The sequence below is a fragment of the Capricornis sumatraensis genome, chromosome 11 (assembly GCF_032405125.1).
Source record: "Capricornis sumatraensis isolate serow.1 chromosome 11, serow.2, whole genome shotgun sequence".
Lineage (NCBI taxonomy): Eukaryota > Metazoa > Chordata > Mammalia > Artiodactyla > Bovidae > Capricornis > Capricornis sumatraensis.
Genome location: NC_091079.1, coordinates 19,268,279 through 19,282,733, shown reverse-complemented (window position 1 = coordinate 19,282,733; position 14,455 = coordinate 19,268,279). Strand labels below are relative to the sequence as shown.

Genomic DNA, 14,455 nt, shown 5'->3' with positions numbered 1-14,455 from the left:
ACAGGAATTTGTCTATTTATTTATTTTTTTGGCTGCACTGCGTGGCTTGTGGGATCTTAGTTCCTCTACCAGGGATCAAACCCCAGGCCTTCAGCAGTGAACCTTCAGAGTCTAAAAACTCTGGTCTGGTGTGTATCTGCTCAGTTGCGTCTGACTCTTTGCGACCCCACAGACTGTAGCCTCCCAGGCTTCTCTGTTCATGGGATTTTCCTGGTGAAATAATGGAGTGGGTTGCCAATTCCTTCTCCAGGGGATCTTCCCCACCCAGGAATTGCACTTAAGTCTCCTGCATTACAGGTGGAGTCTTTACCACTGAGCCTCTGGGGAAAAAAAGGAATTCCCAGAAATTTGTTTAAATCAGGCAATTTGTTTAATTATAATAAAAGGGACACCGAATCATTTCTTAAATTTCTCCTTTATTGGATCAGTTATCTTTGTCTATCTGCATGGCTAGGTATTTCAGGACACTGTATTTTAGGTTAGTGTTTTGTTTTTTCTTTAACCTTATTTTGAAGTAGTTTTAGATTTATAGAAAAATTGCAAACATGGTGTAGAATCGAGTTTTCTTGATTGTTACACCCGACATAATGCTAGTGTCCTTTTTTTTTTTCCTTTAGTGTTTGTTTGACTGCGTTGGGTCTTAGTTGCAGTGCTCCAGTTTTCCTGTGGCTCTTCGGCTCAGTAGTTGCAGCCTGGAGCTTTGTTGTCCTGAGGCCTGTGACATCTGAGTTCCCTGAGCAGGGATCAAACCCTGTCCCCTGCATTGAAAGGTGGATTCTTAACCGTTGGACCACTTGGGAAGTCCTAATGCTAATTTTTTTTTTAAATCAGAACTAGAGATTAACATTACTATTACCTGAACTCCAGATTTTATTCTGATTTCACCAGTTTTTCCACTACTCTCTTTTTTCTGTTCCATGATCCAGATCAGGATATCACATTGCATTTAGTAGATTAGGGTATTTGTGTTAAGTAAGTTAATATTTCTATAGTTGGCTAACATTTGTTTTACAATTTAGCATGGAGAGTTTTTATTTTTGATACTGAGTACTTGATACATAAAACTGATTAAAAAAAAAAGATTTATACTTCCAATCAGTGTTACTTTCAAGACAATCTTGCCGTATGGCTGTATACTGTGATTTTTTGGCATTGTTTGGAATTGGCTCCAAAGCCTGTTGGAACAACTTATGAAAATTCAGTCTTATCAGTTTATAACAATTGTACAAAACACTTCTGTTGAAATTGTCTTGTTTGGACCCATAAGTTTGGGGTGCTTTATACCATATATTGTCTTGTAGGATCCCCAGTTACCTTGGCACATTCTGTGTGTCTTGGTAACTGCTTAGTGATCACTTGCTGGATAAATTAAAGATATTAAAGAAATGTAACTTTGCTATACTGGTCTTTCTTGACTTTTTACACTGTTTTCCTAATCTGCTTATTTAATCCAGGGCAACATACTTTATAAGTCATACTAGTTTTGTCCAAAAAAAAAAAAAAAATTTGGAGAATTAGGTTCACCCATCTTATATACAGTGTGCTTTACTTTTTTTAAAAAATTGATCTTTAAAGATTAAATATTGTCTGCTGTTGAAACTACCATGTATACAATAGCTAGCTAGTGGGAACCTGCTCCGTAGTGCCGGGAGCTCAGCGCTGCAGTGACCTAGAGGGATGGGATGGGGGCTGGGATCCGGGTCCAGGAGGGAGGGGATATATATGTATATATGGCTGATTTGCTTCATTGTACAACAGAAGCTAATACAACACTGTAAGGCAGCCATGTCTCAATTTAAAAAAAAAGCGGCTATGCCAGAGGTTCTGAAGGGACTTTTTAGTTTAAGAGTTTGGGATGGTTCAGTAGTAGTATCACTGAAAAAAAATATTGCTCGTTTAGAATGGGCTGGTCTTCGGTGTAGCTCGGTGATTTCAAGCCGTATAATACCGTACCTTCTGAACGTCTTGAATGTCCCCAAAATGCACATGATCAGAAGTTGGTGCAACAAAGACTGACCTTGGGTGAAATTTGTAGAATTTCCCAAACTTGTGTTGCTGTAGGAATGAGTGCATAGTTAGTAGATTCAACATACAAATTTATAAGGAAAGATAACTGTTTCTTGAATTGGAATTGCCTTTTTTTCTCTGTTTCACCTGGAATGCAACTCTGAAGAGGAATTTGTTTTGGCTTGTGATTAACTTTGGATTCTAGCATATTCAGATAAACAAATTTGTTGGTAGTTCTAGCTAATTTGTAAACAGTTAGTAACATTTTTGTAAATTACTTTTAATTACCAGAAATTTATTATACTAAAATTTCTTTGGAATCTAAAAATATATTAGTGGAAGTATTGAGGATGTATGATAATTGAACCTTTCTTAGGTACTGAGATCAGATAGCTTCAAGAAATTAAAACTTTTCATCACTATTGTAGCTCAATTTTCTCTAAATGTTGTAATTAGAGAATGCATGTAAGATAATCGGTTTATTTTGGTGCTTTGTTAATATTTCAGTGTAAATAATTTGCAAAATTTGAGAATAGATACCAAAATCTTATATTTAGAAGAGGATCAACTTTTGTAAGAGGCCATTTTTTTCCTTTTCTTTAAATTTTAAATTGAGTTGCAGTGAAACTGCATCCATTTAAAATGAACAGATTGGTGAACTTTCGTGGGTATATGTACTCAGTCAAATTTCAGGGTATATGTACGGTCAAATTTCAGGACATTTTCATCATCCTTCAGAATACATTCCTGTTATTTGCAGTCAGTCCCTCTCTTATCCAAGGCCCCAGGCAACTACTGATTTGTTGGAAAATGTTTTTAAAAGAAGAACCTTTAAGGAGTCAAATCTAGTTAGTTTCTACCTGCCTTTCTACCAGTATCAAAGGGTTAGAGTTACAGCAGTGGGCCATATAGCCTTAAAACCTAGGTTTGGATGTTTAGCTCTGCCTTCAGGGAACATGTTTAAATGCCTTTTGTTTACAAAACTAGGATATTAATAGAGTCTGTTATTATTATCACTGGGAATAAGTGAATTAAAAATGTAGGCAAAATGTTTAGCAGCATATAATATACATCCAGTAAGTTTGTAGAGTGTTTTTGAACTTCCTTTTCTCATTTTTATAGGATAAAGAATTCAAGGACAGTTTGAGGAAAGTTTGGTAGAATTGGAGCTAATGTTTGGAATTTTGAAATCCAAGATGTTGTAGGTTAATTAGTGGAATTTTCTAGCTAATTAAATATTACTAGGTCTTATTTAGTTGACTCTTCCCTGTAACCCAAAATACATTATTAGTTCATTATTCTCTGAAACCAGTAATAATTCAGCTTTTGATAATTAAGGCTCCTCTAGAGCTTGAAATGACCTTTGTTGAGCAATGCCTAGGTACAGTTTGAATAGGGGATTAGCTTGATATCTGTATAAACCCCACATAGCTCACTAAGACAAATATAAATCTCTGATACATTCTTTTCTTGACATTTATTTTATCTTCAAAGAGATGCTCCCTCTAAGTGTGTGTGTGTGCACATCTGTGCCTGCGTGTCTGTAGTTTTTTTGAGTTTTGATTTGTTGGGTTTAATTAATAGTTTCTTTCCATTTTTTTCTTGTTGTCCCACAAAAAAATTTTTGTGTTTCTTTACATAATTTAAATGCGTTGTAAATAAAGCAAGGGTGTTTACAGTTTTAATAAATATGGGACAGTACTTTAAATGATTTGATTCTAGTTCTTTTACATGACCTTTACTAATATGCAGTGTCTGAGTCTTAAATTTATGAAGAGAGTGTGGTTAAAAACATATGGTTTTTATGATTTAAACCATGGAATTCTTTCAAATGTGTCAAGTTAATGGACTATATATACATAGTTTTTTTCTCTAAAATTAAGTGAACCTTTAATAGGATCTCTGTTAAAATGAAATTCTACATGCATGATGGAGAAACATTGTTTACCAAAGATTCGTTCTACATGTCCAAATGTATATTCTAAAAGCAGTGAGGATTTTTTTAAAACAATTTAGAAATAACCTAAGTGTGTTCATAGACTCAAAACTATTAAAATAATTTGGTTTTAGGTGATTATCAGTTGATAGCTTTATTTCTTATGGTATTTTTTTTGTCTTTCTATAGGGCTGAAAGACACACAGAAGTCTTCATGGATATAGTTGATACATTTAATCATTTAATTCCTACTGAACACTTAGATGATGCCCTATTTCTAGGATCCAACCTGGAGAATGAAGTCTGTGAGGATTTTAGTACAAGTCAAAATGTCTTAGAGGACTCGCTGAAGAACATGCTCAGCGATAAGGATCCTATGCTAGGATCTGCAAGTAACCAGTTCTGTTTGCCTGTTTTGGATAGCAATGATCCCAATTTCCAGATGCCTTGTTCAACAGGTAATTCTTACTTTTTTTTTTTAGTCTGCAATTTAAAATAACAGGAATTTTCAGCAGTTTTTTTTTTTTTTTTTTTGATGAGGGTAGTACATTTAGGATTCTTTCCTTTGAATTTAGAGCTCATTTTCGAGTCATCAGAATTAGAATTTAAATTTTCTTCCAAAGAATGTGGAGTTATCTTTGAGGATGTTGTGGATATAGATAGGGTAACTGTGTAATTTATCATCCAGAATGGGATGCCTTTTTTGAGAATCATAGGGGGTGCTGTTCATAATTACATCATGACAACAGGTATAAATTGGGACTCCTAGCAGATAGTGATTGCCTCATCAATTGCGATGTGATGTAATCCTACATCTGTTGGAATCAAGGGAAATGGCTGAATTGACCTTTCCCAGTGCCCATCCTAGCTCTTACTGTGTGTTCTCATTTCAAGTCTTTTAGTATTTTGTACTTGTGTAATAGCTCAAAAATCAGAGAAAGAGCTCTAGGCCTGTGCTGTCCAGCATAGCAACCACTATCCACTTAACTGTTAACCACCTGAAATGAGTCTCTCTTAGTTGAGATGTGCTGTAAATTGCACATTTTATTTTAAACATTCATTGTGAATAAAAAGATTGTAAAATGTTTCATTAAGTTTTAAAAATGTAGATTACATGTTGAGGTGATATTTTGGGTATTTTTGGTTAAATAAAACATTAAAATTAATTTCACCTGTTTTTAGTGTTTTTTTTAAGTGGTTCCTTGAAAATTTAAAATTACTTATGTGGCTTGCGTTATATTTCCACTGGACAGATGACACTTCTTTTGGATCTATAGTTGAAGTAACTGAAAGTAACTTTCAGAGGATAATTTTCTGTACTGCTAGTCAGATTCTTAATAAGAGATTACTTCAGAGATCATATTAATATGTGGAAAAATATGTAGGTTTTTTTTTTTAATAAAGCAGAGAAAATATTGCAACAAACTTTGGAGCAGTTAGCTGTTCTGTACGCTAAAATCAGACAGACAAAGGAAAAGCAGCTTCACATGGAGAAGTTAGGCTTTTAGTTCAGGTGTATGTGGTAGTGTTCTGTTTTTCAATGACTCAAGACTTATGCACTATAGTTTTTCAGTAATTTTCATTACCTTTTAAAAATTTCCTACCTAATGTTTTGATATAAATACTTAAAAGTTTGGATTAGGTGGCCTGCTATTCATTTGTAAATTTTTCAGATTACTCTGACTCAACACTTTTGCTTCTAAGGATCTTTCATTTTAACAACTCTTTAATACTGAAGTCTTTTTAATTGCTTGCTAATAATGGTGTATCTCTGAATTATATACATTGTATTGTGTTATTGCATAGGTTTACATTGTTTTTTGTTGTCATTGTATTCTTAAATGTTTTAAGCTTTTAAAGTTTTGTTTTATGTATGCATTGTTCCTGTGTCAGTACAGTATATCTAATTATTGTCAAGCACTTTTGACACTGTTTGGTTATATGCACAAAGTTTCACAGCTTAGTCTGATTTCAGGAAGAATGATTATTGAATACTTATATGCTTATTACTAGAAGTACAGTTACCCTTAAGGATGTTCTGTTAGGCCTGGAACTGGCAAATTTATCTTTTAGTCCCTGAGTAATACTGGTGTTCTTACTTACAGTCTTTTTTAAAAATTTCTGTTGATGTGAAAAGTTTTTTTTCATGTGAAAAGTCTCTTTGGTTGAATATTTCTTATGTTAATAGAAGACTTAGAACTCTATATTGAAATACTTAAATTTTTTGAGTTCTGGTTAATACTTGTTTACAATTTCATTGTAAACTTTTAACTTTTTTATTAAGAATCTACAAATAGAAATATTTTCTTAATTTTTCTGTTTTGTTTGCTACAATTATCTTGGTTTTAAAGCAAAACTGTGTTAATAGTATGCATCCATGCACTTTGAAGATATATAAGGAAATATGTATGGGAAATTTTTAAAGCTCCTTGTAGGATTGCCTAGATTTCATTGTGCCATAAAGCAGTGGATTTATCTTGGATTATTTCAAAATTTCTTTGGTCCTTTGGGATATTTGGTTCAGTAAAAGGCCAACATATTTTCTAATGATAGCAAAGTGGAAACATTAAAAAAGTTTTTTTTGTAAACTAGTGAAACCCTATTGTAACTTTAAGCTGTTCACAGACTGCTTCAGCTTTTTGATATAAACTAAAGGGTAAGCTTCTTACCCAGATGTTTGTACTTGGCTCTCTCAGTTCAGTTCGGTCGCTAAGTCGTGTCCGACTCTTTGCGACCCCATGAATCACAGCACACCAGGCCTCCCTCTCCATCACCAACTCCCAGAGTTCGCTCAGACTCATGTCCATCGAGTCAGTGGTGCCATCCAGCCATCTCATCCTCAGGCGTCCCCTTCTCCTCCTGCCCCCAATCCCTCCCAGCGTCTTTTCCAGTGAGTCTAGTCAAGGCTGTGGTTTTTCCAGTGGTCATGTATGGATGTGAGAGTTGGACTGTGAAGAAAGCTGAGCACCGAAGAATTGATGCTTTTGAACTGTGATGTTGGAGAAGACTCTTGAGAGTCCCTTGGACTGCAAGGAGATCCAACCAGTCTATTCTGAAGGAGATCAGCCCTGGGATTTCTTTGGAAGGAATGATGCTAAAGCTGAAACTCCAGTACTTTGGCCACCTCATGTGAGGAGTGGACTCTCTAGGTTTTTACTAATTGTCTTGACTAAAGCTTTGCAGGATAATGGCTGTTTGGTATTTCTCAGGCCATGGAAAGTTACAGATTATCGTTATTTTGTATCTTTGGTTTTAACAGTGCAAAAGATAGCAAACAATAACTGCTGTTTTGTTCTCCTGTGCTGACATAGGTTGGTTGCTGTGGTTGTTAAAGAGCTATTGTTGAATGTCTTCCATTATATTTCTTATATAAATTTTTCATTATATTTCATCGTCTCCAGAAATCCTAGAGAAGCTTTAACAGTTTTAAAAATAGGAAAGACACATGGAGGATCACCTTTAGTGCTGTCAGATGCCCAGAGTCAGGATGCTCACTGTTTAATCTTGAGAGATAAGCAGTAGATTTCTGATCCTCTTTTGGATGCTTTTGACTCTAAAAGTATTTATGTAAATGTAGTGTTTGTGTATGGTTTTTAGATTTGCCTGGTAATAAATTAAAAAAATATTCTAATAATTGAGGAAACCCTTTAAATTTGGAAAGTGTTTGATCTTGATGATGAAACCAATTATTTGTATTCTTAAAAATTCCTGTTATCTTTAAAATAAAAATAATACTTTCCCAAGTAATAGGTTCAGGATATTGACTATATTGGTTAAATATACTACATTAGGAATGTATTAAAAATCATTGAAGTGCTGTTTGAAAAACTGACATTGTCAGTGTAATAAAGAAATGTTAATAATTTTATCTCTTAACAACCATGATTCATAAGTGTGAAACAAATCTTGTATTTATGAAACCATTTCTTTATGTGGTAGAAGAGAAATGTTCAGTGGCTGTAATTTGATTTATTTCCTTGAGACCAGGAGGAGGAGGGATGCGCTATAGATAATATGGATATGCAGAGGAGCCTTTCATTTAGGTGGTGCTTGTAGCTGTTGCATCCTTGAGTGAAACCAGGATGTCCTTTCCAGGCTATATCATTGCTTAAAAAACCATCATTGACTGAATTAAAAAAAAAAGTCCCTAATTTAGCATGGTTTTGGAGATTAAAAGTATCAAACAGTCATTGAATTCAGTAGCTTACATATTTGCCAAGAGTTGATTCATATCGTGTGGGTTAGGTGTTTTTTCAGTTGTAAAGAAGTTCATATTGTATAGTTTTTTCAGTTGTAAATTTCTGCTACCATGTATATGTGATAGTTGTTTCCTATCAAGAATGCCACTGGTAATTTATGACATCAAGTAGAGTTGTTTAATAAGAATTTTAGCTTGTGCTGCTTTTCTTCTGAGCAAAGTATTGTTAATACATGTTAAAACTAGTTTTACAAGCTTCTCAGCAGTAGTGTGATTTGGGCTTTTTTTTTTTTTTTAGTACACAGATTTTTAACTTTTAAACATAGTTCTGTAGTTTGGGGCTCCTTCATCGTTAAAGGCAAAATTCATCTGTGTAATATTAAAAAATTATGGTACTTGTTCTGAAAAGATGATTGTTCTTTTTGCCTCACTGAGATTTGTTTAAAAGGTATTTACAGCTTTTTATGGCTTCATGCTACTCTTGGACAACATTTCCAGTCAGTACGTTGAACTAAACACAGTGGACCCTTGGTTCAGTAAGATTCAGTTGGCAGATAGTAGTTTTTGTTTTCCTTATTTGTATGTTGTATCGGCAGCAGACGGTGCCCATTTATTACATTTGTAGATCCAACTTCACATATGCATTCATTACATATTTGTACTGGGGTCTTTTTTCCACTAATATTATTTTTCTGAATAGTAGTGTTCACTGATTTTTTTTTTTAAACTTCTGTGCTTTAGTGAACATCTCTTTGCCATTGATCTTATTTTTGAGTTACACTTGAATAATAAAATGCAAATTTAGTACATGTAAAGTAGCTATGCAAATGAAATGACAGTATATTGGTTAAGACAAAATGTATACCCTTTAGTTGAATGTTAGTAAAGAGTAACTGATCAACCTTGTAAGAACATTCATAGCTTTTAAGGATAGAGATTTTTTTCTGTTGAGATTGATGATTAATATTATATGTTTTGAGTTAGAGGGGTTTCAGTGAAATTTGGGTGTGTATGCATGTTGAGTCATGCCTGACTCTTTGGACCCTATGGGCTGTAGCCCGCCAGGATCCTCTGTCCATAGGATTCTCCAGGCAAGGATACTGGAGTGGGCTGCCCGTGCCCTCCTCCAGGGGATCTTCCCAACTCAGGGATTGAACGCATGTCTCTCTATATCTACCTGCATTGACAGGGGGTGGTTCTTTACCACTAACGCTATCGGGAGAACAAACAAGAGAGAGGCAAACGCTTTGTACAATCAGTGGAGAAGAGAAAATACTGGAAAGTGGAAACAGAGGACAAAACAGCAGTCATAGATTTTTGAAAGTTTGTCACTTGGATGAGATTTGACTCTTTTATGAATAATAGGAAAGAGAGGGGGCAGAGTTTGATTGGCTGAAAGGGAGAACTTGGGATTCCCTCAAGATAGAATGATAGGTTCCCTGGGGTTATGGGATTTATGCCTTTGCTGGGTGTGACCCCTTGGCCCAGATTTTTCATTGGGGAATTTTGTCCCACAGAGTTTCTGTCAGGTGACCTTTCATGGCCAGTGTCCTCCCAGAGTCCTCTGTCATTGTCTGTCCCAACATAAAGTGCCTGTTATTTCTTATTAAAAATTAAATTATGTTTACTTTAATATAAACCTTGTTTGTAGACTTAATGTATTTCATTGCTTCTTTAAATTATTTGAAATACAACTTGAAAAGCATAGTGATAACTACTTTTATGCAAGCAACTTTCATTGCTCTTAATTCACTGTTTCTTTCCATCTTATTTCTTATTCCCTCACTGTATTCAATTTAGACATTTTAAATAGATAGTCAATTCTTCACACACATGTATTTTTCATTAATCATTGCCACAAGTCATCCTTAACTACCAAAATAACAAAATTGAACTCAGAGATAAAACAAATAAGCCCTTTAACACAAACATTAAAATGCCAGTTTCTAAATTCAGAAAATGAAGAGAGGAAATTTTTGGCCCAACCAGAGTTCTCCAGTTTATGGTTTTAGTTGGTATATTTTGTGGCCTTTCTGTTTTACCTCTATTTGATTCAGTTGACTTTTGCTTTTCTTAGTTTGATGTAGTATAAAGCAGAACATATTTTAATTTTACTTTACATTGACTGAGCATTTAATTTTCTGTCTTGTAAGTTTAAAATGTGGAATAAAATTAATCATGTGTTCGTCACTATATTCCTAATATCTTTCGGTTTCTTCCTTTCCCCTGTTACTTAAAATTTGCTCTGTGTTGTTATTATTTTTAGTTTCTGGCTGTCCTGGGTCTTCAGTGCTGCACACAGGCTTTCTCTGGTTGTGGTGAGTGGGAGCCACAGCCGTGCGCAGGCTGCCCTTTGCTGTGGCTTCTCTGGTGTGGAGCGTGGGCTCCCGGGCGGGGACTTCAGTCAGGGCTCTCAGGCTCAGTAGTTGTAGCTTGCAGAATCTAGGACGGGGGCTCAGCAGTTGGGGTGTGCTGGCTTAGTTGCCCTGAGGCGTGTGGAATCTTTTAAGACCAGGGATTGGCAGGCGAATTCTTTAACAGTGGACCACCAGGGATGTTCCAGTGTTATATTTTAGCTTGCATTTCTGAACTGTTATAGAACAGACTTCTTTACCCACGGTCCTGGGGATACTTCTGAGTTTACTGAAACTACCTGCTCCCAGCGCCTTCTGTCACTGTCCTGTTATGTCTGCGTTTGCCGTGCTCCAGGCTTGTACACCTGTCATCCCTGAGTGTCTCTGCTCTCCTTGAGTGAAGCTGTTGTTTTCCTGGATGTCAGTTTCTTTAGCTATGCCCTCTTTACTTAATGACATCCTTAGTACATTTCTAATAGTATTACACTTGACTGATAATTTGCCTTTATAGAAACAAAATTGAATATCACTTTCCTTAAAATTTTGCAACTGGTATTCCTGATGGGTTGGCTGCTTGGGTTTGTATGAGGTTTGTTGCTTTGTTAGGTGGCCTTTTCTGTACCCTACCCTGCTTTCAGTTTAGTTGCTCCGTTGTGTGTGACTCTTTATGACCCCATAGACTGCAGCATGCCAAGCTTCTCTGTCCATCACCAACTCCTGGAGTTTATTCAAACTCATGTCCATTGAGTTCGTGATGCCATCCAACCATCTTATCCTCTGTCGTCCCCTTCTCCTCCCATCTTCAGTCTTTCCAAGCATTAGGGTCTTTTCCAATTAGTCAGTTCTAGCATCAAGTGGCCAAAGTATTGGAGTTTTGGCTTCAGCATCAGTCCTTCCAATGATTATTCAGGACTGATTTCCTTGACTGGTTGGATCTCCTTGCAGTCCAAGGGACTCCAATACCATATTACTAGCAAATCATTACTTTGCTAGTGTGTGAGATGAGTGCAATTGTATGGTAGTTTGAGCATTGTTTGTCATTGCCTTTCTTTCGGATTGGAATGAAAACTGACCTTTTCCAGTCCTGTGGCCACTGCTGAGTTTTCCAAATTTGCTGGCATATTGAGTGCAGTTTCTCCAATACCACAGTTCAGAAGTGCTCAACTCTTTTTAAGTCCAACTCTGACATCCAAACATGGCTACTGGGAAAACCATAGATTTGACTAGATGGACCTTTGTTGGCAAAGTAACGTCTCTGCTTTTTAATATGCTGTCTAGGTTGGTTGTAGCTTTTCTTCCAAGAAGCAAACGTCTTTTAATTTCATGGCTGCAGTCACCATCTGCAGTGATTTTGGAACCTAAAAAAATAAAGTCTGTCACTGTTTCCATTGTTTCCCCCATCTATTTGCCATGAAGTGATGGGACCAGCTCCTGGTCTTGTTTTTGCTGACTGTATAGAGCTTCTCCATCTTTGGCTGCAAAGAATATAATCAGTCTGATTTCGGTGTTGACCATCTGGTGATGTCCATGTGTAGTCTTCTCTTGTGTTGTTGGAAGAAGGTGTTTGCTATGACCAGTGTGTTCTCTTGGCAAAACTCTGTTAGCCTTTGCCATGCTTCATTCTGTACTACAAGGCCAGATTTGCCTGTTACTCCAGGTATCTCTTGGCTTCCTACTTCTGCATTCCAGTCCCATATAATGAGAAGGACATCTTTTTTGGGTGTTAGTTCTAGAAGTGGGTGGGCCTCATCAAATCAGTTGAAGGCCTAAAGAGAAAAAAAAGTAGAGGTTCCCCAAGTAGGAGGGAATTTTGTCTCCAAACTGCCTTCAGACTCAAGCTGCAACATCAGTTCTTCCCTGGGTTTCCAGTCTACCTTGAAGGTGTGGGTTCACTATCCTCTGCTGCTGCTGCTAAGTCACTTCAGTCGTGTCTGACTCTGTGTGACCTCATAGATGGCAGCCCACCAGGCTCTCCCGTCCCTGGGATTCTCCAGGCAAGAACACTAGAGTGGGTTGCCATTTCCTTCTCCAATGCGTGAAAGTGAAAAGTGAAAGTGAAGTCGCTCAGTCGTGTCCGACTCTTCGCGACCCCATGGACTGCACCCTACCAGGCTCCTCCACCCATGGGATTTTCCAGGCAAGAGTACTGGAGTGGGGGTGCCATTGCCTTCTCCGTCACTAGCCTCTATAATTATATAAAACTTTTTTCTTAAGATAAGTCTCAATCAGTCAAGCAAGCAATCTCATGTGCTCTCCATACACACACATTCCATTTTCTCTGTAAAATATGATGAGAGGTAGGAGAGATTTGCAAACTCTGAGAAGTCTGTTAATAGGTTTATTACTAACAAAACTAGCATTCTAACTTATAGGTTAAGAGATTTTGAACAGAAGGGAACAAATGCCAACTGACCACAAAAGAAACAAACAATAAGGTAAAATTCAACACTGACAAAAGCTAGAGAGCAATATACAGGATTCCAAAATCCATTAAGTAAGAATTACTGGGTGTCAGAAATTTTATATCCATTATGGAATGATAGAGGGTACTGACAGTGAGTTAGGCTAGAAATAAGGAATTAACTTAAGGACTAAATACTGAGAAGTCAACTTCACACCTTCCCTGACTTCAGCACCCAGTAAAGCCAATAGCCAAGCACTGAACTCCAATCAAGGAAGTATCTTCTTAACCCTAAACTGAAAGTGAATGAACAAGCTGCAGGAAACAAGACCACAACCTCGTAATAATAAGGAGCTTCTCTCCCTGACATTCAGAGATTCTTAAAATAACCATAGGATTATCCAGTTAAAGCCAACTTATCCCACAGCAAAATTTAACATTAATTTTCTATTTCCTCCCATTTTAAACAGCAAGCAACCAAAAAATAATCACTTAGGGGAAGTCTGCAACATTATGGGAAACATCAAAATAAACAAATAGAAAAAATAAATTCACACTATAAAGAAACTCTTACTATATACCTATTCCTCTTGATGAAAGTGAAAGTGGAGAGTGAAAAAGTTGGCTTAAAGCTCAACATTCAGAAAACGAAGATCATGGCATCTGGTCCCATCACTTCATGGGAAATAGATGGGGAAACAGTGTCAGACTTTATTTTTGGGGGCTCCAAAACACTCCAGATGGTGATTGCAGCCATGAAATTAAAAGACGCTTACTCCTTGGAAGAAAGGTTATGACCGACCTAGATAGCATATTGAAAAGCAGAGACATTACTTTGCCAACAAAGGTCTGTCTAGTCAAGGCTATGGTTTTTCCAGTGGTCATATATGGATGTGAGAGTTGGACTGTGAAGAAAGCTGAGTGCCGAAGAATTGATTCTTTTGAACTGTGGTGTTGGAGAAGACTCCTGAGAGTCCCTTGGACTGCAAGGAGATCCAACCAGTCTATTCTGAAGGAGATCAACCCTGGGATTTCTTTGGAAGGAATGATGCTGAAGCTGAAACTTCAGTACTTTGGCCACCTCATGCGAAGAGTTGACTCATTGGAAAAGACTTTGATGCTGGGAGGGATTGGGGGCAGAAGGAGAAGGGGTTGACAGAGAATGAGATGGCTGGATGGCATCACTGATTCGATGGACATGAATCTGAGTGAACTCCGGGAGTTGGTGATGGACAGGGAGGCCTAGTGTGCTGCGATTCATGGGGTCGCAAAGAGTCAGACACAACTGAGCGACTGAACTGAACTGATCGCTGGAGAAGGAAAGGGCAATCCACTCCAGTATTCTCACTTGGAGAATCCCATGGACAGAGGAGCCTACGGTCCATAGGGTCGCAAAGAGTCAGACACGACTGAGGTGGCTTATCACAGACACACGTGCTATACTCCTATGACAACAGAGCACTTTAAAAAAATGTTACAGATAAAGAGAACAGTTCTCAGAAACCATAACTGTCAAAATTACATATTTAAAGAGATGGAAAATATGTCAGTGAATCTTT

The 14,455-nt window shown here is 36.9% G+C and overlaps 1 protein-coding gene across 1 annotated transcript in view; it reads left to right on the top strand.

Moving 5' to 3' along the window:
- The first annotated feature begins 4,157 nt into the window (after positions 1–4,157).
- PHF3 (PHD finger protein 3) overlaps positions 4,158–14,455 on the top strand; it is a 76,920-nt gene continuing 66,622 nt past the window's right edge. The window contains exon 1 of the mRNA XM_068983370.1: positions 4,158–4,401. Within this exon, the coding sequence (XP_068839471.1) occupies positions 4,158–4,401 (244 nt within the window). The remainder of the gene's footprint in view (positions 4,402–14,455) is intronic.